This window comes from Pristiophorus japonicus, chromosome 17, assembly GCF_044704955.1.
Source record: "Pristiophorus japonicus isolate sPriJap1 chromosome 17, sPriJap1.hap1, whole genome shotgun sequence".
In the NCBI taxonomy this organism is placed as follows: Eukaryota; Metazoa; Chordata; class Chondrichthyes; family Pristiophoridae; genus Pristiophorus; species Pristiophorus japonicus.
Genome location: NC_091993.1, coordinates 106961809 through 106986716, shown reverse-complemented (window position 1 = coordinate 106986716; position 24908 = coordinate 106961809). Strand labels below are relative to the sequence as shown.

Here is a 24908-nt window from a genome sequence, read left to right as displayed (position 1 = left end):
CCAACCTTCAATGACTGATGTACCATCTCACCCAGGTCTCGTTGCACCTCCCCTTTTCCTAATCTGTCACCATTCAGATAATAGTCTGTCTCTCTGTTTTTACCACCAAAGTGGATAACCTCACATTTATCCACATTATACTTCATCTGCCATACATTTGCCCACTCACCTAACCTATCCAAGTCACTCTGCAGCCTCATAGCATCCTCCTCGCAGCTCACACTGCCACCCAACTTAGTGTCATCCGCAAATTTGGAGATACTACATTTAATCCCCTCGTCTAAATCATTAATGTACAATGTAAACAGCTGGGGCCCCAGCACAGAACCTTGCGGTACCCCACTAGTCACTGCCTGCCATTCTGAAAAGTACCCATTTACTCCTACTCTTTGCTTCCTGTCTGACAACCAGTTCTCAATCCACGTCAGCACACTACCCCCAATCCCATGTGCTTTAACTTTGCACATTAATCTCTTGTGTGGGACCTTGTCGAAAGCCTTCTGAAAGTCCAAATATACCACATCAACTGCTTCTCCCTTGTCCACTCTACTGGAAACATCCTCAAAATGGACAATCAACATGACTTTTTGAGAACAAATGCAAAAGAAAGGTACCAGAGGGCATCTGGTTGCTGTGAAGCTGAGCACAGCAATGTGTCAACACCTTCTGGAGGGGTGGGGAGGGTGGAGAAACAAAAAGAGAAGTTGATTAGATCATTTCTTATAGTTTGTATACGTGGTATAACATTTCAGATACTACTGAGCGTGAAGAGAGGCGGACAGGTCTTTCTATGACCACAACTGTAAACACAACAATAAATGGAATACCTTTGACCAACTCCCCAAGCTCTACAGTTACTTTTGTCAAGAGCCTAATGCTTTTGGCACCTCCTAAACTTGAGTATCTAGTTCTTGTAGAATGAAACATAGTAAAGGAAGTCTGATAAATAAAAATGTGAATTATTTTCAGTAATTCTGTAACCTGTAAATGATTTGTTTTCCACTCCTTTTGTCCACCAGTCCAATATATCACCACCCAAGCCAAAGGTGGACCTTACATTATTCCCAGTACTTTGTCACTGCCACAAGGATGCATGCGAGCGCAACATGCTTTAAATAATCCTCCTAGTTTACCTCGTGAGCCAGATTCTTCGCCAGCTTTATATTGAAGACTGAAGCTGTCCTGGTTGGCTACTGCCAGAACTCCCTACCCCAGCACCCAGGTCGACCTCCCTTTATCACTCATTGAGAGTGAATCTAAAGTTGTATGTCTATGGTGCCCTGAGCGTAAAACCCCACATTCTATCCATCACCAAGGCTACCTATTTTCACTTCCTTAACATTAGACTTCTGTGCCTTGACCTTATCTTCATCACAGCTGAAACTCTCATCATATCTTTGTCCCCGCCAAGGTTCTCCTTTCTACTGCTCTAAGCTTCAACCCGAGAAACTTTCAGTTAATTTAGAACTCCATTGCCCACATATTGTTCTGCTCATGTATCACCCTTGTCCACAATGTGCTTGGCGGGCGTACCATTTGCCAATGCATTGATTGCAAAATGTTTTGTTCTTATTTATGAACTCTCCATACCTTACCTCTGCAACCTCCTTAAGCTTTGCTTCTTTGTTTTGCAGCCTTCGTTTTCCATTACTGGTACAATATGCATCTAGCACTTCCCACTGCTCCACCATCCTGGACAGAGCCTTCAGCCATCATGCCCCTGTCCTCTGGGATTCTCTTCCTAAACCTCCATCCCCTTGCTACATTTAACTTCACATTTAAAGCTACTTGAGAATCTTTCGCTTTGAGCATGTAGTCCTCCAACTCCTACTCAGCGATTTCTTCTTTATCGTTATTGTTAACTTACATGCAATGGAAAAGAGACTTTCATCCATCAGTAGGGGATGTACAGGCAACTCTTGATTATCCGGGTCGCTCAGGGATTGGGTTATGCCGGGTAAACGATTTCTCCATTAGAGCGATTAACATTATAAAGTTAAAACCGGATGCCTTCCCGGTCCGAAAGGACTCCGATGTCAGCGGCCCGATCCCTTCCCGGGCCAAAATTTTAAATCCTACTACAAGGATCCAATGGGAAACCAGTGTGCGGATAATCGCGAGTTGCTTGTATTTAAATCCTGAGTGCCCAGCAAATTATGACACAAAGGGTAAATTGACCAACCATGCACAGCCAGCAGAAGTTGGAGTATTGTAGCCCGATCTTGGACAATGCGTTTCCTTCAGGTGAGGTTCTCTACTGAGAACAGGGGATTGCTGAATTTACCCGAACATTGACACAAAACTCGATAAAGTAATAAAAAGTAAATAGGATAGTAGCATACTTCAGGAGGACTAGTGAAATAGACAGACTCATAGCAGATGCCATTTAATGCAGAGAAGTGTGAAGTGATGCACTTTGGAAGGCAGAATGAGGAGAGGCAATATAAATGGAATGGTACAAATTTAAAAGGAGTGCAGGAACAGAGACATCTAGGAGTTTACATACAGAAATCTATGATGATGGCAGGACAAGTTGATAAGGCTGTTAAAAAAGCATACCGGATCCTTGGCTTTATAAATAGAGGTTTATACAAAAGCTAAACCTTGATAAATCACTTGTTAGGCCTTAGCTGGAGTAGTGTGTTCAATTTTGGGCATCACACTTTAGGAAGGATGCCTTGGACAGGGTGCAGAATGGTACCAGGGATGAGGGACTTCAGTTACGTGGAGAGTCCAGAGAAGCTGGGATTGTTCTCCTTAGAGCAGATAAGGTTAAGGGGAGATTTAATAGAGGCGTTCAAAACCATGAAGGGTTTTGATCGAGTAAATAAGGAGAAACCGTTTCCACTGGCTGAAGGATCGGTAACCAGAGAACACAGATTTAAGGTAATTGGCAAAAGATCTGGAGGTGAGATTTATTTATGCAGTGAGATATTATGATCTGGAATGCTTTGCCTGAAAGCGCGATGGAAGCAGATTCAATAGCAACTTTTAAAAAGGAATTGGATGAATAATTGAAGGCGAGAACATTGCGGATCCATGGGGAAAGTACAGGGGAGTGCAATTAATTGGATAGCTCTGTCAAAGAGCTGGCACAGGAACAATGGGCTGAATGGCCTCCTTCTGTGCTGTAAGATATGAGTCTATGATTGGGAGCCATCTTTAGAGACATAGGAATGGATGGTGAAACAAATCACAAACATTCACACTGATGAAATAGGGGGCAATCCTCTGGGTAGGAGTTAAGCATATTGTAGAATTACAGGAGAGGGAACTTTACTTTCCATTCATCTTGTGCTACACCTCACCTACTTGATGGTGATATGGTGATAGGATGAGAGGAGGCTTGTGCGGAGAATAAACACCAGCATAGGCCAGTTGGGAAGAATGGCCTGTTTCTGTGCTGTAAGTTATATGTAATTCTAAGTAATTTTATGTGGATAGCCATATGCTGGGGATGTTGGCCTGGTCGAGGACACTAACGTTGGTGCATCTGTCCTCCCAGGGGAATTGTAGGATCTTGCGGAGACATTGTTGGTGGTATTTCTCCAGCGACTTGAGGGGTCTACTGTATGTGGTCCATGTCTCTGACCCACACAGGAGGGCGGGTATTACTACAGCCTGTAGAATATGAGCTTAGTGGCAGTTTTGAGGGTCTGGTCTTCCGACACTCTTTTCCGCAGGCGGCTGAAGGCTGTACTAGCGCACTGGAGGCGGCGTTTATCTCTGTCTACCCTATCAACTCCTTTGATCATCTTAAACACTTCGATTAGATCACCCCTCAATTTTCTATGTTCAAGGGAATCATCATCATCAAAGGCAGTCCCTTGGAATCGAGGAAGACTTGCTTCCACTCTTAACATGGTTCTTAGGTGCCTGAACAGTCCAATGCGAGAAACACAGACTGTCACAGGTGGGGCAGATAGGCGTTGAGGGAAAGGTGGGTGGGACTGGTTTGTCGCACGCTTTTTCCGCTGCCTGCGCTTGTTTTCTGCATACTCTCGGCGACGAGATTCGAGGTGCTCAGCGCCCTCCGGGATGCACTTCCTCCACTTAGGGCGGTCTTTGGGCAGGGACTTCCAGGTGTCAGTGGAGATGTTGCACTTTATCAGCGAGACTTTGAGAGTGCCCTTGTAACGTTTCCTCTGCCCATCTTTGGCTCGTTTGCCGTGATGGAGTTCCGAGTAGAACGCTTGCTTTGGGAGTCTTGTGTCAGGCATGCAAACAATGTGACCCGCCAGGAGAGCTGATTAACTGTGGTCAGTGCTTTGATGCTGGGGATGTTGACCTGGCCGAGGACACTAATGTTGGTGCGTCTGTCCTTTTAGGGGATTTGTAGGATCTTGTGGAGCCATCATTGGTGGTATCTCTCCAGCGACTTGAGGTGTCTGCTGTACATGGTCCATGTCTCTGAGCCATACAGGAGGGCGGGTATTATTACAGCCCTGTAGACCATGAGCTTGGTGGCAGTTTTGAGGGTCTGGTCTTCAAACACTCTTTTCCTCAGGCTGCACTGGCGCACTAGAGGCGGTGTTGAATCTCGTCGTCAACGCCTGCTCTTGTTGATAGGAGGCTCCCGAGGTATGGGAAATGGTCCATGTTGTCTCGGGCCGCGCCGTGGATTTTGATGACTGGGAAGCAGTGCTGTGCGGCGAGGACAGGCTGGTGGAGGACCTTTGTCTTATGGATGTTTAGCATAAGGCCTGTGCTTTCGTATGCCCCAGTAAAAATGTGGACTATGTCCTGGAGTTCAGCCTCTGTATGTGCGCAGAGGCAGGCATCATCCGCGTATTGTAGCTCGACGACAGAGGTTGGGGTGGTCTTGGACCTGGCCTGGAGATGGCGAAGGTTGAACAGGTTCCCACTGGTTCGGTAGTTTAGTTCCAGTCCAACGGGGAGCTTGTTGACTGCGAGGTGGAGCATGGCAGCGAAGAAGATTGAGAAGAGTGTTGGGGTGATGACTCAGCCCTGTTTGACACCGGTCCGGACGTGTAATGGACCCGTTGGTAAGGATCACGGCCTGCATGTCATCGTGGAGCAAGGGAATACAAGGCTATTCTATGCATTCTGTCCTCATAATTTAATTCTCTTAGCACCAGTATCATTCTGGTGAATCTGGGCTACACCTCCTCCACGTCCAATATATTTTTCCTGAGGTGTGGTGCCCAGAACTGAATAGATTCTAAATGGGGTCTACCTCGAGCTTTATATAACTGTAGCATAACATCCACCCCTTTTGTATTCTAGCTCTCCTGAGAAAAAGGCCAACATTCCACGAGCCTTTTAAATTATTTTTCACCAGCCTTTAGTGACCCCAAAATGTCTCTGCTCATCCACAGTTCTTAGCCTCTCGAAACTGATAACTAGGTGCAGACACATCACAATGTTTTAATTTCCCATTAGCCAACAGCAAGTCATTCTTATTCACGCAAATGTCTGGTCCTCAAAGAGATCGCTGGAGGCCGCTCACAAAAAGGTATGGCATTTTTTAAAGTTTAATTGCTGTGGAGCCAAGAGGGGCAGGATTGCTTCTCCTGCTTCCACAAAAACATTGCGGGCCAGGATCACTCCCCTCCGCTTCGCTCCGCCCCCAGGACCTATTTGTAGCTTGCCAGTTTCCCGCACCCGAGGCCCAAGGCCCAATTTCGATCAGGCTTTGGGATGACTTCTTTGTGTTGCTCCACCCATTTTGTGCTGGAAACTGGCAGGAGTTTAAATTTCTCCCCTATATGTGCAATCTATATGCAGCTTATACACTGTCATTGTAATCACTCATTGTATGAAAAGCCTAATCGGGGCAATTGTGTGACTTTGTGTTTCAGATCTTCCATCAACCATCACAACGACAATCAGCACAATGCCTGAAACGACACCTCAGACAAACTACATTACCACAGATGGTGCAGGCAGGAACCATTCACTTTCATCATTTCTTGGCTGTAGGTATTCATTGCATGTCAACCACCTGAATTGTCTAGAAAAGGGAAGGCTGAGGGGTGACCTCATAGAGGACTTTAAAATTATCAAGGGGTTTGATAGGGTAGATGGAGAGAAAATGTTTCCATTTATGGGGAAATCCAAAACTAGGGGTCTTAGATACAAGATGGTCATGAATAAATCCAGTAAGGAATTCAGGAGAAACTTCTTGACCAAGAAAGTGGTTAAAACGTGGAACTTGTAGTAGTTGAAGTGAACCGCAGAGATGCATATAAGGTGAAGCTAAGTACGTACATGAGAGAGAAAGGAATAGAAGGTTATGCTGATAGGATGAGGCTTGTGCGGAGAATAAACACCAGCATAGGCCAGTTGAGAAGAATGTTTCTGTGCTGTAAGTTATATGTAATTCTAAGTAATTTTATGTGGATAGCCATATGCTGGGGATGTTGGCCTGGTCGAGGACACTAACGTTGGTGCATCTGTCCTCCCAGGGGAATTGTAGGATCTTGCAGAGGCATTGTTGGTGGTATTTCTCCAGCGACTTGAGGTGTCTACTGTATGTGGTCCATGTCTCTGAGCCACACAGGAGGGCGGGTATTACTACAGCCTGTAGAATATGAGCTTGGTGGCAGTTTTGAGGGCCTGGTCTTCCGACACTCTTTTCCGCAGGCGGCTGAAGGCTGTACTGGCGCACTGGAGGCGGTGTTTATCTCTGTCTACTCTATCAACTCCTTTGATCATCTTAAACACTTCGATTAGATCACCCCTCAATTTTCTATGTTCAAGGGAATCATCATCATCAAAGGCAGTCCCTTGGAATCGAGGAAGACTTGCTTCCACTCTTAACATGGTTCTTAGGTGGCTGAACAGTCCAATGCGAGAAACACAGACTGTCACAGGTGGGGCAGATAGGCATTGAGGGAAAGGTGGGTGGGACTGGTTTGTCGCACGCTTTTTCCGCTGCCTGCGCTTGTTTTCTGCATACTCTTGGCGACGAGACTCGAGGTGCTCAGCGCCCTCCGGGATGCACTTCCTCCACTTAGGGCGGTCTTTGGGCAGGGAATTCCAGGTGTCAGTGGAGATGTTGCACTTTATCAGCGAGACTTTGAGAGTGTCCTTGTAACGTTTCCTCTGCCCATCTTTGGCTCGTTTGCCGTGATGGAGTTCCGAGTAGAACGCTTTCTTTGGGAGTCTTGTGTCAGGCATGAAAACAATGTGACCCGCCAGGAGAGCTGATTAACTGTGGTCAGTGCTTTGATGCTGGGGATGTTGACCTGGCCGAGGACACTAATGTTGGTGCGTCTGTCCTTCCAGGGGATTTGTAGGATCTTGTGGAGCCATCATTGGTGGTATCTCTCCAGCGACTTGAGGTGTCTGCTGTACATGGTCCATGTCTCTGAGCCATACAGGAGGGCGGGTATTATTACAGCCCTGTAGACCATGAGCTTGGTGGCAGTTTTGAGGGTCTGGTCTTCAAACACTCTTTTCCTCAGGCTGCACTGGCGCACTAGAGGCGGTGTTGAATCTCGTCGTCAACGCTTACTCTTGTTGATAGGAGGCTCCCGAGGTATGGGAAATGGTCCATGTTGTCTCGGGCCGCGTCGTGGATTTTGATGACTGGGAAGCAGATGACTGTGCGGTGAGGACAGGCTGGTGGAGGACCTTTGTCTTATGGATGTTTAGCATAAGGCCCATGCTTTCGTATGCCCCAGTAAAAATGTCGACTATGTCCTGGAGTTCAGCCTCTGTATGTGCGCAGATGCAGGCATCATCCGCGTATTGTAGCTCGACGACAGAGGTTGGGGTGGTCTTGGACCTGGCCTGGAGATGGCGAAGGTTGAACAGGTTCCCACTGGTTCGGTAGTTTAGTTCCACTCCAGCGGGGAGCTTGTTGACTGTGAGGTGGAGCATGGCAGCGAGGAAGATTGAGAAGAGTGTTGGGGTGATGACTCAGCCCTGTTTGACACCGGTCTGGACGTGTAATGGACCCGTTGGTAAGGATCACGGCCTGCATGTCATCGTGGAGCAAGGGAATACAAGGCTATTCTATGCATTCTGTCCTCATAATTTAATTCTCTTAGCCCCAGTATCATTCTGGTGAATCTGGGCTACACCTCCTCCACGTCCAATATATTTTTCCTGAGGTGTGGTGCCCAGAACTGAATAGATTCTAAATGGGGTCTACCTCGAGCTTTATATAACTGTAGCATAACATCCACCCCTTTTGTATTCCAGCTCTCCTGAGAAGAAGGCCAACATTCCACGAGCCTTTTAAATTATTTTTTTTACCTGTCCACCAGCCTTTAGTGACCCCAAAATGTCTCTGCTCATCCACAGTTCCTAGCCTCTCGAAACTGATAACTAGGTGCAGACACGTCACAATGTTTTAATTTCCCATTAGCCAACAGCAAGTCATTCTTATTCACGCAAATGTCTGGTCCTCAAAGAGATCGCTGGAGGCCGCTCACAAAAAGGTATGGCATTTTTTAAAGTTTAATTGCTGTGGAGCCAAGAGGGGCAGGATTGCTTCTCCTGCTTCCACAAAAACATTGCGGGCCAGGATCACTCCCCTCCGCTTCGCTCCGCCCCCAGGACCTATTTGTAGCTTGCCAGTTTCCCGCACCCGAGGCCCAAGGCCCAATTTCGATCAGGCTTTGGGATGACTTCTTTGTATTGCTCCACCCATTTCGTGCTGGAAACTGGCAGGAGTTTAAATTTCTCCCCTATATGTGCAATCTATATGCAGCTTATACACTGTCATTGTAATCACTCATTGTATGAAAAGCCTAATCGGGGCAATTGTGTGACTTTGTGTTTCAGATCTTCCATCAACCATCACAACGACAGTCAGCACAATGCCTGAAACGACACCTCAGGCAAACTACATTACCACAGATGGTGCAGGCAGGAACCATTCACATTTATCATTTCTTGGCTGTAGGTATTCATTGCATGTCAACCACCTGAATTGTCTAGAAAAGGGAAGGCTGAGGGGTGACCTCATAGAGCGCTTTAAAATTATCAAGGGGTTTGATAGGGTAGATGTAGAGAAAATGTTTCCGTTAATGGGGAAATCCAAAACTAGGGGTCTTAGATACAAGATGGTCACAAATAAATCCAGTAAGGAAATTCAGGAGAAACTTCTTTATCAAGAAAGTGGCTAGAACGTGGATCTTGTAGTAGTTGAAGTGAGCAGCATAGATGCATATAAGGGGAAGCCAAGTACGTACATGAGAGAGAAAGGAATAGAAGGTTATGCTGATAGGGTGAGAGGAGGCTTGAGTGGAGAATAAACACCAGCATAGGCCAGTTGGGAAGAATGGCCTGTTTCTGTGCTGTAAGTTATATGTAATTCTAAGTAATTTTATGTGGCTAGCCAGAATTTCTAGGGCAGCAACTGCATGTCCACCTTCATGGACAAAATTCTGTGGGGCTCTCAGCATCTCCTTAGTGCTGCTCTCAACTCCTACATCCTGTGGGTACTGCCCCGAGCCATGAAACACCTGAATGCTGTGGGCGTGTATTCTTGTGAGATCTCAAATTCCTACTCATAAGGTGCAACAGGGTTTAACCACTTAGAACAGCAGCAACCAGATAAAAGAGGTAAGAGCAGTAAGACAGAGGGAGAAACCTGGAGATGGGAGGTGAGAGGTGAGGAGACGTGGGGGAGGGGCAAGAAAATTGCTTGCATGAATGGCGGGGAGGGGTGAACCACTGTAGGGCGGGAGATGGGGGAGAAGAATATCTGCATGAATTATGTAACTTTGTGTTTCAGCTCTTCTTGATAACGAAGAACAGCTATCTACCAATGCAACTACAATCAGCACAAAACGGGAAGCGACACCTCAGACAAACTACATTACCATGGATGGTGCTGACAGAAACCATTCACTTTTATCATTTCCTGGCTGTGGGTATTCATTGCATGCCGACCATCTGACATGTGGACAGCCAGCATTTCTAGGGCAGTAGCTGCATGTCCATGTTAACCAAGTCCCGTTCTCCCATTACCCCTGACCTACATGGGTTCCTCGTCCAGCAACAGTTCAAACTTAAAATTCTCATGCTTGTGTTCCAATTCCTCCATGGCTTCACCCCTCCCTATCTCGGTCACCTCATCCAGCGTCACAACCCTCTGGGAATTCTGCGTTCCTCCAATTCTGGCCTTTTGTGCATTCCTGATTTTCTTTGTTCTACCATTGGTGACCGTGCCTTCAGCCATCTAATCCCCAAGCTCTGGAATTCCCTTCCTAAACCTCTCCACCTCGCTACCTCTCTCCTTTCATTCCATCATCATAGGCAGTCCCTCGGAATTGAGGGAGACTTGCTTCCACTCTAAAAATGAGTTCTTAGGTGACTGAACAGTCCAATATGAAAATTACAGTCTCTGTTACAGGTGGGACAGACAATCATTGAGGGAAAGGGTGGGTGGGACTGGTGGCTGCTTGCGCTTGATTTCTGCATGCTCTCGGCGATGAGACTCGAGGTGCTCAGTGCCCTCCCAGATGCACTTCCTCCTTCCTCCACTAAGGGCGGTCTTTGTCCAGGGACTCCGAGGTATCGATGGGGATGTTGCATTTTATCAAGGAAGCTTTGAGAGTGTCCTTGAAACATTTCCTCTGCCCACTTTGGGCTCATTTGCCATGAAGGAGTTCCGAGTAGAGCGCTTGCTTTGGGAGTCTTGTGTCAGGCATGCGAACAATGTGGCCTGCCCAGCAGAGCCTTTCATTTAAGGCACTCCTTAAAACCTAGCTCTTTGACCAAGCTTTCTGCCCTAATATCTCCTTATGTGGCTCGGTGTCAAATTCTGTCCCATAATGCTCCTGTGAAGCACCTTGGGCACTATATAAATGCACGTTGTTGTGTCTTTCTCCCAATTCAACAGCAACAAGTGTCTGTATGAATAGGACTGGGGGGAGGAAACCTCTTTAAAATGAGAAGAGGGGAAAGAGAAATGGAAGAGGAGAGGAAAAGATTTCCAGTATGAACTAAGAAAGTAGAAGGGGATATAGTTCTTTTGTGAACTGAAGACTGTAGTGAATATAGTGCCCAGGAACTGTGGGAGAAATGGTTGTCGGGGAAAAGCGCCTCTATTAAGGGGAAGGTGGCCTTTGTAAAAAGAGAGTGTAACTCTTGACATAGATCTTGGGGAAGCGATAATCTGGTTGGTTTTCATCACCATCACTTATTTTTCCTATATTTTAAACCAAAATGCTAACAATGGTAATGTGTAAAAGTGTTTAAAATTAACCAGACTGCACAATTTTAAAAGAAAATATATAAATGCTCTTGCGGATAATGGCCTGACTTCCCTCAATGCATTGCTATTTGGTGCAGAGGAGAGGGCAGCTAATTAAAGGAATGTACTTTTATATATAATTGAAATTGGTATGTCCTGCCATCTTTCCATTCAACAATCCTATGTCAAGAGTATTATATCTTGTCACACCTGCCCATTAATACTGCAGTTCCATGTTCTATCCACCAGGTGGCTCTGGTAAACGGTAGTTCTGCAGAGCCAAATTATCATTCTTTCTCTAACGCCATTGTGATGTTTCTTTAAACTTATTTTGATACCTTATTAATTTTAATTTTTTGGGAAGATTGTCGACCCTCAGCATCAGCAACTGTTAATTATTCTTCAAAGGCAAGTCTGGATAAATAAATTCATTTTGCATTAGCGACTGATCAGAATTCCTCCCCTGATGGCTGAGAGTTCATGTAATAAGCAATTGAGATTTATGTACCTGCCTTTTTGGTTTGATCCTGCCAAGCCTATCTGGCCTGGCCTTTGGTTTACTCCAGTCCCATACTACATGGTTGAATCTTTAGCTCCTCTGAAATGACTTAGAAGGCTACTCAGATGCAAAAAGTCACAGGTATAGAAACATAGAAACATAGAAACATAGAAAATAGGTGCAGGAGTAGGCCATTCAGCCCTTCTAGCCTGCACCGCCATTCAATGAGTTCATGGCTGAACATGAAACTTCAGTACCCCATTCCTGCTTTCTCGCCATACCCCTTGATCCCCAGAGTAGTAAGGACTTCATCTAACTCCCTTTTGAATATATTTAGTGAATTGGCCTCAACTACTTTCTGTGGTAGAGAATTCCACAGGTTCACCACTCTCTGGGTGAAGAAGTCTCTCCTCATCTCGGTCCTAAATGGCTTACCCCTTATCCTTAGACTGTGACCCCTAGTTCTGGACTTCCCCAACATTGGGAACATTCTTCCTGCATCTAACCTGCCTAAACCCGTCAGAATTTTAAACGTTTCTATGAGGTCCCCTCTCATTCTTCTGAACTCCAGTGAATACAAGCCCAGTTGATCCAGTCTTTCTTGATAGGTCAGTCCCACCATCCCGGGAATCAGTCTGGTGAATCTTTGCTGCACTCCCTCAATAGCAAGAATGTCCTTCCTCAAGTTAGGAGACCAAAACTGTACACAATACTCCAGGTGTGGCCTCACCAAGGCCCTGTACAACTGTAGCAACACCTCCCTGTCCCTGTACTCAAATCCCCTCGCTATGAAGGCCAACATGCCATTTGCTTTCTTAACCGCCTGCTGTACCTGCATGCCAACCTTCAATGACTGATGTACCATCTCACCCAGGTCTCGTTGCACCTCCCCTTTTCCTAATCTGTCACCATTCAGATAATAGTCTGTCTCTCTGTTTTTACCACCAAAGTGGATAACCTCACATTTATCCACATTATACTTCATCTGCCATACATTTGCCCACTCACCTAACCTATCCAAGTCACTCTGCAGCCTCATAGCATCCTCCTCGCAGCTCACACTGCCACCCAACTTAGTGTCATCCGCAAATTTGGAGATACTACATTTAATCCCCTCGTCTAAATCATTAATGTACAATGTAAACAGCTGGGGCCCCAGCACAGAACCTTGCGGTACCCCACTAGTCACTGCCTGCCATTCTGAAAAGTACCCATTTACTCCTACTCTTTGCTTCCTGTCTGACAACCAGTTCTCAATCCACGTCAGCACACTACCCCCAATCCCATGTGCTTTAACTTTGCACATTAATCTCTTGTGTGGGACCTTGTCGAAAGCCTTCTGAAAGTCCAAATATACCACATCAACTGCTTCTCCCTTGTCCACTCTACTGGAAACATCCTCAAAATGGACAATCAACATGACTTTTTGAGAACAAATGCAAAAGAAAGGTACCAGAGGGCATCTGGTTGCTGTGAAGCTGAGCACAGCAATGTGTCAACACCTTCTGGAGGGGTGGGGAGGGTGGAGAAACAAAAAGAGAAGTTGATTAGATAATTTCTTATAGTTTGTATACGTGGTGTAACATTTCAGATACTACTGAGCGTGAAGAGAGGCGGACAGGTCTTTCTATGACCACAATTGTAAACACAACAATAAATAGAATACCTCTGACCAACTCCCCAAGCTCTACAGTTACTTTTGTCAAGAGCCTAATGCTTTTGGCATCTCCTAAACTTGAGTATCTAGTTCTTGTAGAATGAAACATAGTAAAGGAAGTCTGATAAATAAAAGTGTGAATTATTTTCAGTAATTCTGTAACCTGTAAATGATTTGTTTTCCACTCCTTTTGTCCACCAGTCCAATATATCACCACCCAAGCCAAAGGTGGACCTTACATTATTCCCAGTACTTTGTCACTGCCACAAGGATGCATGCGAGCGCAACATGCTTTAAATAATCCTCCTAGTTTACCTCGTGAGCCAGATTCTTCGCCAGCTTTATATTGAAGACTGAAGCTGTCCTGGTTGGCTACTGCCAGAACTCCCTACCCCAGCACCCAGGTCGACCTCCCTTTATCACTCATTGAGAGTGAATCTAAAGTTGTATGTCTATGGTGCCCTGAGCGTAAAACCCCACATTCTATCCATCACCAAGGCTACCTATTTTCACTTCCTTAACATTAGACTTCTGTGCCTTGACCTTATCTTCATCACAGCTGAAACTCTCATCATATCTTTGTCCCCGCCAAGGTTCTCCTTTCTACTGCTCTAAGCTTCAACCCGAGAAACTTTCAGTTAATTTAGAACTCCATTGCCCACATATTGTTCTGCTCATGTATCACCCTTGTCCACAATGTGCTTGGCGGGCGTACCATTTGCCAATGCATTGATTGCAAAATGTTTTGTTCTTATTTATGAACTCTCCATACCTTACCTCTGCAACCTCCTTAAGCTTTGCTTCTTTGTTTTGCAGCCTTCGTTTTCTATCTCTGGTACAATATGCATCTAGCACTTCCCACTGCTCCACCATCCTGGACAGAGCCTTCAGCCATCATGCCCCTGTCCTCTGGGATTCTCTTCCTAAACCTCCATCCCCTTGCTACATTTAACTTCACATTTAAAGCTACTTGAGAATCTTTCGCTTTGAGCATGTAGTCCTCCAACTCCTACTCAGCGATTTCTTCTTTATCGTTATTGTTAACTTACATGCAGTGGAAAAGAGACTTTCATCCATCAGTAGGGGATGTACAGGCAACTCTTGATTATCCAGGTCGCTCAGGGATTGGGTTATGCCGGGTAAACGATTTCTCCATTAGAGCGATTAACATTATAAAGTTAAAACCGGATGCCTTCCCGGTCCGAAAGGACTCCGATGTCAGCGGCCCGATCCCTTCCTGGGCCAAAATTTTAAATCCTACTACAAGGATCCAATGGGAAACCAGTGTGCGGATAATCGCGAATTGCTTGTATTTAAATCCTGAGTGCCCAGCAAATTATGACACAAAGGGTAAATTGACCAACCATGCACAGCCAGCAGAAGTTGGAGTATTGTAGCCCGATCTCGGACAATGTGTTTCCTTCAGGTGAGGTTCTCTACTGAGAACAGGGGATTGCTGAATTTACCCGAACATTGACACAAAACTCGATAAAGTAATAAAAAGTAAATAGGATAGTAGCATACTTCAGGAGGACTAGTGAAATAGACAGACACATAGCAGATGCCATTTAATGCAGAGAAGTGTGAAGTGATGCACTTTGGAAGGCAGAATGAGGAGAGGCAATATAAATGGAATGGTACAAATTTAAAAGGAGTGCAGGAACAGAGACATCTAGGAGTTTACATACAGAAATCTATGATGATGGCAGGACAAGTTGATAAGGCTGTTAAAAAAGCATACCGGATCCTTGGCTTTATAAATAGAAGTTTATACAAAAGCTAAACCTTGATAAATCACTTGTTAGGCCTCAGCTGGAGTAATGAGTTCAATTTTGGGCATCACACTTTAGGAAGGATGCCTTGGACAGGGTGCAGAATGGTACCAGGGATGAGGGACTTCAGTTACGTGGAGAGTCCAGAGAAGCTGGGATTGTTCTCCTTAGAGCAGATAAGGTTAAGGGGAGATTTAATAGAGGCGTTCAAAACCATGAAGGGTTTTGATCGAGTAAATAAGGAGAAACCGTTTCCACTGGCTGAAGGATCGGTAACCAGAGAACACAGATTTAAGGTAATTGGCAAAAGATCTGGAGGTGAGATTTATTTATGCAGTGAGATATTATGATCTGGAATGCTTTGCCTGAAAGCGCGGTGGAAGCAGATTCAATAGCAACTTTTAAAAAGGAATTGGATGAATAATTGAAGGCGAGAACATTGCGGGTCCATGGGGAAAGTACAGGGGAGTGCAATTAATTGGATAGCTCTGTCAAAGAGCTGGCACAGGAACAATGGGCTGAATGGCCTCCTTCTGTGCTGTAAGATATGAGTCTATGATTGGGAGCCATCTTTAGAGACATAGGAATGAATGGTGAAACAAATCGCAAACATTCACACTGATGAAATAGGGGGCAATCCTCTGGGTAGGAGTTAAGCATATTGTAGAATTACAGGAGAGGGAACTTTACTTTCCATTCATCTTGTGCTACACCTCACCTACTTGATGGTGATATGGTAAAAAAGTAAAAAAGCAATTTCTGATTCCAGTGTTGTTATCCCTCACCACAATGAGCAGAAAAGTTACCTTTCAAACAAGTTTCCTTAACAATTTTCTCCCCTTTCCATCTCTGCTAAGATACTGCCTGTATGTTGGCGCTTGATTGCAAGACCACCGGTCACCTGGATAGCCATGTTGCATGTCTGAGCCTTAACAGGTAGCACGAGGAGGCTGGTTGATTGTGGAAGGTATCACAGCGATACTGACCGCGTTCTCACCTGATGTCTACACAGACACTTCCAACAGGACAGGCTGGAAAATGGCTGCCAACCCATTAAAGGGAGACACAACTTGATTTTAATGAAGCGCTGTGAATAACGCAGAAAACGCAGAAAAGTGAGAAATGATACATTTTGATAGGAAGAACGAGGAGAGGCAATATAAACTAAAGGGTACAATCCTAAAGTGGGTGCATGAACAGGGAGACCTGGGGGTATATGTGCACAAATCGCTGAAGGTGGCAGGGCAGGTTAAGAAAGTGGTTAAAAAAGCATATGGGATCCTGGGCTTCATAAATAGAGGCATAGAGTATAAAACAAGGAAGTTATGATGAACCTGTATAAAACACTGGTCCAGCCTCAACTGGAGTATTGTGGCCAATCCTGGGCACCGCACTTTAGGAAGGATGTGAAGGCCTTAAAGAGGACGCAGAAAAGATTTACAAGAATGATTCCAGGGATGAGGGACTTCAGTTATGTGGATAGACTGGAGAAGCTGGGGTTGCTGTCCTTAGAGCAGAGAAGGTTGAGAGATTTGATAGAGTTATCAAAATCATGAGGGGAAGGACAGAGTAGATAGAGAGAAACTGTTCCCATTGGGGGAAGAACCAGAGGGCACAGATTTAAGGTGATTGGCAAAAGAACCAAATCTTGCTTTCAAAAGGGAGTTGGATAAGTACCTGAAGGAAAAAAATTTGCAGGGCTACGGGGAAAGAGCAGGGAATGGGACTAGCTGAAGTGCTCTTGCAGAGAGCTGGGCATGGGCTCGACAGGCCGAAGGATCTCCTTCTGTGCTGTAACCATTCTATGATTCCATATGCACAGTCCTTAATGTTTTTGAGTTGATAAGTCTCATTTGTGATGTCATCCACTCTGACGCCTAAAAAGGATAGATCAGGGTACTTTCTAAATGGTGTAAAGCTGGAAGCAGTGGAGGTCCAAAGGGACTGAGGGGTCCCTTTACAAAGATCATTAAAATCTCATGGACAAATACAAGGGGTTAGAAGTCATGCTACAGCTATACAAAGCCCTGGTTAGATCACACCTGGAGTATTGTGTTCCGTTCTGGGCACCACAACATAGGAAGGATGTGTTGGTCTTGGAGTGAGTGCAGCATAGATTTACTAGAGACCCGGACTCCAGGGGTTAAATTACGATGAGATTTTAAATTTCCTTGGAATTTAAAGGTTAAGGGGTGATTTGGTTAAAGCTTTCAAGATATAGGGGTCAAGTTTCGGCCTGAGTTGCTCCTATTTTTTTTGGAGCAACTGGTTTAGAATGGAGTATCTTAGAAATTGCAATTCTCGGCATTTAGTTTGCTCCAGTTCTAGTCAGTTAGAACAGTTTCAGTTTGGAATTTTTTTTTCCCAAAAGGGGGTGTGTCCGGCCACTTAAGCCTGTTTTGATAGTTTAAGCAGTGAAAACTTACTCCAAACTAACTTAGAATGAAATAAATGTAGATTTTTGTACGCTCAGAAAACCTTGCCTACACTTAGAAAATCAGGTGTAGGTTATAAATCCGGCGTAGGGAATGGGGGGAGGGAAGTTTACAAACATTAAACACTTCAGTTTTACAAATAAAGAGCCATCATCAAAAATAAATGATAAATACAACAATAAATCAACCAAAAAATCAATCAAAAAAAATTAATAAAAAATAAAAACAAGTAAAAAACCAATAAATAAAAAATTAAGTTTCTACTCACCGACTGCAGCACCGGGAGCCCTCCAACAACGTGCTGGGACGGGGCCCCCCCCACTGTGTCTCTCTCTGTCTCTGTCAGTGTCAGTGTCTCTCTCTCTCTCTCTCTCTCTGTCAGTGTCTCTCTCTTTCTGTCTGTCAGCGTCGATGTGTTTCTGACAGCGAGGGGGGAGGAAGAGGGGGGGGGAAGAGGGGGGGGGAGGGGAGAGGGAGGGAAGGAAGAGAGAGAGAGAGAGAGGGAGGGAGGGGAGGGAGAGGGAGAAGAGAAGGAGGGAGGGGGAGAGGAGAGGGAGGAGGCTGAACGGGTCCGGCCGACGTGAAGAAGCCTGGCCGAAGACTTCGGGCGGGGCCCGTCCCGAGCAAGATGCCGGGCGGGCCCCGCCGAAGGAAGAGGGAGCGGACCGGAGTTGAAGAATGGGGGGGGGGGGGTAGGGGGCTGGGGGAGCCGTAGCAGAGTGGAGTGGGCAGCGGAGCGGGAGCTGGGGGGCTGGGGGGGAGCGGGCAGCAGAGCAGGAGCTGGGGGGGTGGGAGCGGGCAGTGGAGCGGGAGCTGGGGGGGGGAGTGGGCAGTGGAGCGGGAGCTGGGGGGGGGGGGAGTAGGCAGCGGAGCGGGAGCTGGGGGGGGGGTGGCGCGGGCAGCAGAGTGGGAGCTGGGGGGGGGGGGGGCGGGTTGAGAGAGCCAGAGGGAGCGTGAGCTGAACAGGGGGGGAAGCTGGAGCCACAGCCAGAGCAGGAACTGGAGGAGTGACAAACTCCACTGTAGCGCATGTGCAGAGGTCCCTGCAGTGTTTTCAGCACCAGGACCTGGCTCCGCCCCCCCACAGCTTGTGCTGCGCCGAGCCGAGGGCCTGGATCGACCTGAGGGAGTGGAGAATACCGAGGTAAGTTTCCGGCGCGGAAATCAGGCCATTCTAGGCGCAGCCCAAAACTTAACCCCTATAAGGGGAACTGATAGGGTAGATAGAAAAACTATTTCCGCTGGTTGAGGGAATCTAGGATTAGGGGACATAGCCTGAAAATTAGAGCCAAGTCTTTCAGGAGTGAAGTTAGGAAACACTTTTACACGCAAAGGATGGTAGAAGTTTGGAACTCGCTAGGTCAATAGTTAATTTGAAATCTGAAATTGATAGATTTCTGTTAACCAGGGGTATTAAGGGTTATGTGGCAAAGGCGGGTATATGGAGGATATAGGTCACAGATCAGCCATGATTCCATTGAATGGCGGAACAGTTTTGAGTGACTAAATGGCCTATGTTCCTATGTTTCTATTTGTTAATGCAGTATATTCCACCTATTGCACAGTAGTTGTTTTATTTGGCTAACTGCATTGAGCAAGTACAGAAAGAGAAATTAATGCCACACTGGTTTTATGATATTATGGTCATATGCTCAGAATCTAGCAATGGATATCAGAATTGTCATAAAAATATTATTCCATTTTATAGAAAATTTGGATAATAAAATAAAATCCCACATGACAACTTTTGTTCAGTGACCTGACAAACTCCTGCAGACAATCTTGTTCAGGTTGATGATTAAATTCTTTGAAATTCTCTACCGCAGAGGGCTGTGGATGTTCAGTCGTTGAGTATATTCAAGGCTGAGATTGATAGATTTTTGGACTCGAGGGAAATCAAAGGATATGGCGATCGGGTGGGAAAGTGGAGTTGAGGTTGAAGATCAGCCATAATGGCCGACTCCTGCTCTTATTTCTTCTGTTTTTATGTTCTTATATTAAATCTCCAAGCTGCATTCACATTATTGTGGAGAAGGCAGAGTCATCAGTGCAATAAATAGCCAAAATATGCACTTCTAATTCTCAATCTTTAATGCTAAAATATTCAGCACGAATCAATAAGAATGTGATTTTTCACCAGCAATTTGTCCTGTTTCCTTATTTGCAGGTGTATTGCAATTGTGAGCAATGCAGCTTTTATTTAAATTGCCCATTTGGATTGCAAAGACAGGAATTCATTCAATAGGGTGGTTCCTAACGCTTTGTACTTTGTTCCCCTGATAGTTGTAGATTCCTCTTATGAGTACTGGAAAAAGTGGATATATCTTGGTAAGTGTAATAATAGGAATTACTTGAAGAATTGCATTAAAAAGTACAGTGATTAATAAGAATCTGTTTTGTCAATGATGTATGTAGCATATTATAATTTTGATTTTAAAAAAGTTAAAGACATTGCATTCTATGAAGTGATTGTTACAAACAACATCCTGCATTACTGCTATGGCCTTGCCCGGTGCTACTTCTGCTCACACCTCTTAATACAGACATTAGATTGCATCCAATAGCGTTCTGCCTGCACGGCAGTGTACTCCAGGATTCGTTCTTGGTGCATTCCTCTTCACTATTTACATACAACATTTCGGCAATATCATCTGTTTAAATACGACACTGGCACACAATTCAACCTCTCTGCCTTCTCCATTAATTAAATGGCCATTACTACTCCCTGTCAGAGATCAAGATTTGAATGAGCCAATTCCCTCCAGCATCATCATCATCATCATCATAAGCAGCCCCTCGGCATCGAGGAAGACTTGCTTCCACTCTAAAAATGAGTTCTTAGGTGACTGTACAGTCCAATACGAGAACCACAGTCCCATTCACAGGTGGGACAGGTTTTCCGCACGCTCTTTCCGCTTCCTGCGCTTGATTTCTGCATGCTCTCGGCGATGAGACTCGAGATGCTCAGCGCCCTCCCGGATGCACTTCCTCCACTTAGGGCGGTCTTTGGCCAGGGACTCCCAGATGTTGGTGGGGATGTTGCACTTTATCAAGGAGGCTTTGGGGGTGTCCTTCAAAAGTTTCCTCTGCCCACCTTTGGCTCGTTTGCCGTGAAAGAGTTCTGAGTAGAGCGCTTGCTTTGGGAGTCTCGTGTCGGGCATGCGAACAATGTGGCCTGCCCAGCATACGAAAGCATGGGCCTTACACTAAACATCCAGAAGACAAAGGTCCTCCACCAGCCTGTCCCTGCCGCACAACACTGTCCCCAGTCATCAAGACCCACGGCATGGCTCTGGGCAACGTGGACCATTTCCCATAACTCGGGAGCCTCTTATCAACAAGGACAGACATTGACGACGAGATTCAACACCATCTCCAGTGCGCCAGTGCAGCTTTCGGCCTCTAGCTTACTGTCAGCACAGCCATCCTCTTTAGCTCCCTCCAGCATCTATGTGCCTTTGACCTGCATTATATCAATTTCCCTGGCTGCCACCTCCGATTCAGTCGAGTTGTGGAGTATTAGTGTTCTGCTCAATGCTAAGCTCAGATTCTTCCTTCGCATGTGATTCATTATCAAAATCACTTTCTCACACCTTTGCAGTATTACCCACATTCACCTCTTCCTTCACCAGTGCTGAAATTCAACACCTCCAGGCCCCACTGCTCTAATACTCTCTTAGCCGGCCTTCTCATAACAAGTTACAATTTTTTCAAAACATCACTGTTAGATTCCTCACCAGCATAAAGTTACACAGCCCTGTCCTAACAGTCTTCTCCAAATCCAGTGGCTCCCCGTGCTTCAGTGATGTAGACATTAAAATTCTCATTCTCAAGTTTTTAATCCCTCCACTGTCTCACCCCTACTGTTGGAATTTTCTCCGGCCTTAGACCTCCATTTTTCTTAGAACTGAGCTTTTCCATCTCTCCTGCTCCATCATTGGTGGCTGCTCTTTCAGCCACGATACTCCTGTCCTCTGGAACTCCGTCTAATTCTTTGCGTTTTAAATTCTGCTCAAAAGCCTCCTTCAACATATCTTTGGCCTTCCACCATAGGGTTCACAGATTTCCTTTTTTCTCTCCCATTTGGTGTTCGCTGTTTGTCTCCTCAATGTAAAGTATTCTAAGATGTCCTCCTGTCTGTGAAAAAAGATTACACAAAGAGTCTTTATTGTCCATGTCAGTCTTTCATACATGCAGAACACATCATATTCTTTTGACTGTACAACTAAAATTAAAGCCTCAATTTCAATCTAACCCACCAAGTGGGAACGGGCCAGATTTTTTTTGTATACCCATGTACCATCCAGACTGATGTTACGCTGTATTGACTTCATTGGACGTAGAATTGGGTGGCATGTAAAGTGCGTGTCCGACCCGAATCCACCAGGGCGGGTTAGGATAGATTTGATATCAATTCATTCAATACACATTTTATCGGTTAGACAATGGGGAACTGGCAAAAAAAGGTACGATAACTCATAAGTGTTGCAAGTGAGTAGTTTTTGTGTCACTTTTATTGCCCATGTGCGGAATTTTGAATGAAAGTATACTTTTTCGTTCAGTCTCATCCTTATTGTATTGTATTGGTTTCAGGAGTCATCCCTTGTGCCATTGTTGTTATAGTAATACTTATAATCAAGGTTATTTGCGACAGAAGAAAATATGGGTGAGTATAGAACTTTAATTTTTTATCTGTCGCAGTGTAATTTTTGCAACATAAGTTAATATAAATATAGTGGATCCACTACAATTGAGGTGACATGACGGACAATAGAAATTGGCAAATAATTAAGCATCTCTGAATTTCTGCACACACAAAAGATCCTATGGCATTATTTCGAAGAATAGCAAGGGGAGTTATCCCCGGTGTGCTGGCCAATATTTATCCCTAAAAGAAGCGATTATCTGGTCATTATCACATTGCTTTTTGTGGGAGCTTGCTTGTGCGCAAATTGGCTGCCATGTTTCCCACATTACAACAGTGACTACACTTCAAAACTACTTCATTGGCTTTGGGACATTCCTGAGGTCATGAACGGTGCTATATAAATGCAAGCCTTTCTTTTTTCTGGCATACCTGCCTCAGTCCTTTCCACAGGAACACGCACCTCCATTACACCTGCAACAAGATCAGGTATACCTGCAACAGTTGATCATTTGCCTGATCTACAGCTCCCCTACATACCTTCTCACAACTTCTGCCACTAGGCTCAAGTACATCAACCTCCCTGGCTGCCATGCTCAATCTGGAAGTGCAGAACCGTGGCATCTTGCTCGACCCTGGGCTCAGCTTAATCCCCAACACCTGCTCCATTACAACAACAACAGCAACTCGTATTTATTTAGCGCCTTTAACATAATGAAACATCCCAAAGTGCTTCACGGAAGTATTATGAGATAAAAAATTTGATACCCAGCTGTATAAGAAGAAATTACGGCAATTGACCAAAAGCTTGGTCAAGGAGGTAGGTTTTAAGGAGCGTCTTAAAGGAGGAAAGAGAGACAGAGAGGCGGAGAAGTTTTGGCGGGGAATTCCAGAGCTTAGGGCCTAGGCAGCTGAAGGCACGGCCACCACTGGTTGAGCGATTATAATCAGGGATGATAAGAGGGCAGAATTAGAGGAGTGCAGACATCTTGGAGGGTTGTGGGGCTGGAGGAGATTACAGAGACAGAGAAGGGCGAGGCCATGGAGGGATTTGAAAATAAGGGTGAGAATTTTGAAATCGAGGCATTGCTTCACCGGAAGCCAATGTAAGTCAGCGAACACAGGGGTGATGGGTAAGCGGGACTTGGTGCGAGTTAGGACACGGGCAGCTGAGTTTTGGATCACATCAAGTTTACGGAGGGTTACCATTGGTGATATTCGTGTCCACTATATTCCTTTCCTTCTTATTCGAAAGCATTCTGAGAAATTTTCCTGCACATGAGCAGTGCTAAATAAATGTAAATGTAATGTTACCTCAGTGAAATCCCAATGGTTCCATATTGATGGTTTACATCGAAAGCTTAGTCCTGATTATTGGTTTGAATCATTGCCCCTGGATGCCCCTTAGTATCTGCTAGACTTCTTCCCTTATGGACTACATTTAGAAGTTAATAATTAAATTTTTTTTAGTGATGCACTTTTTCTTAAGTATTATTACTTTGCATCACAAAAAAGTTGGACAAGAATGGCTGCAGAGGCAAAACTTGGAATGGAATATTCCAGCACTTTAACCAGTGTTTATATATTTGGGTAATCAGACTTACAGAGAAGTTGCTTTTCTGTTGTGCTTGTGTCAGGTCTTGCACAGAGGGTGGCAACTGAGAGTTAAATGCTGTGCACATTTCAAGACCAATGGCTCAGAAGTCACTTTCCATTGAGTCTTCCTGACTGCCACCATTCCTGCTGGGTCCAGTAAAGGTGCCGCTGCAACGTCATCCTGATCCCAGTAGGGAAGTCAACATGTTCATGCATGTGGGATTCCTCGGTGCAGGTGTCACAACATCACTTGTTCCTGATGTCGTGGCGCTGGTACTTTGCACTTGCACACTAGTTATACTGTCAAAGCAAGCGCAAAGCACCAGCTGCCTTGCAGGGACATTGGCTGCACTGTTGGGATGTAAATATAGGAGAGTGGTACACTTGGATTGCTCTCCTGAGACCCTGCAATCTGAAACAGCTAAAAAGTCAGTTGTAATACTGTCATACTGTCAGCATCAATGTTGTATTGGTACCTTTCTGATATTTACTGTACTTTGCATTGTATTGTACCTTTTCACAGCTTTTAAAAACACTTTTACTAGCTCATATGTTCATTATGTGCTATATTTCCCTTTGTTTTACCATTTCTTCCTTTCTATTTAGATCCTATAAGACAGGGAGCCAAGTCCTAGAATATCACAAGGATACTGAACTAGCAACAATTAAACTTATCAGCAATTGAAACTGCAGTAGTTTTAGGTTAATGTCGCTTTCAACCTTGGAGGGGCGGGGGGAGGGGGGGGGGGGGAAGAATATTTCAGTCCTTTCAGCTCAATGGATCAAATTCGTAAAATTTGGTATGGCCAACAGCGAGGAATCGGAAAGCAGTGTGATTTATTGCTACTTCTAGAACTTTGGAGTCCAGGTACAAAAATAAAAAAAAGTTGAAATTTCTTTCTTCAAAAATGCATCTTCAACGGGAATTGTTTTAAGAAATGTAAACGTTCGACTGTACTGTTAACACTCAGGCCCCAAGTTTCCACACGTGGCAAAACAGGCGCCCCTCTGAGCTGGGCGCCCATTTTTCGTGCTGAAAACGGCGCCTGAAAAAAAACGCGCTATTCTCGAGCGCTTTGCAGCTCGATGGCTACTTGGCGCGACGCACAGGGGACAGAGCCTACCACT

The 24908-nt window shown here is 45.2% G+C and overlaps 2 protein-coding genes across 4 annotated transcripts in view; one reads left to right on the top strand and one right to left on the bottom strand.

Moving 5' to 3' along the window:
• LOC139227883 (complement decay-accelerating factor-like) overlaps positions 1-24509 on the top strand; it is a 72541-nt gene extending 48032 nt beyond the window's left edge. For all 3 annotated transcript variants that reach the window (XM_070858993.1, XM_070858992.1, XM_070858991.1), the window contains 6 exons: positions 5823-5939; positions 8758-8874; positions 9713-9847; positions 19823-19867; positions 22133-22205; positions 24387-24509. In XM_070858993.1, coding sequence (XP_070715094.1) covers positions 5823-5939; positions 8758-8874; positions 9713-9847; positions 19823-19867; positions 22133-22205; positions 24387-24465 — 566 coding nt within the window. In that variant the 3' untranslated portion in view covers positions 24466-24509. The remainder of the gene's footprint in view (positions 1-5822; positions 5940-8757; positions 8875-9712; positions 9848-19822; positions 19868-22132; positions 22206-24386) is intronic.
• LOC139227881 (zona pellucida sperm-binding protein 3 receptor-like) overlaps positions 21606-24908 on the bottom strand; it is a 265290-nt gene continuing 261987 nt past the window's right edge. Inside the window, exon 16 of the mRNA XM_070858979.1 lies at positions 21606-21676. Coding sequence (XP_070715080.1) covers positions 21660-21676 — 17 coding nt within the window. The 3' untranslated portion in view covers positions 21606-21659. The remainder of the gene's footprint in view (positions 21677-24908) is intronic.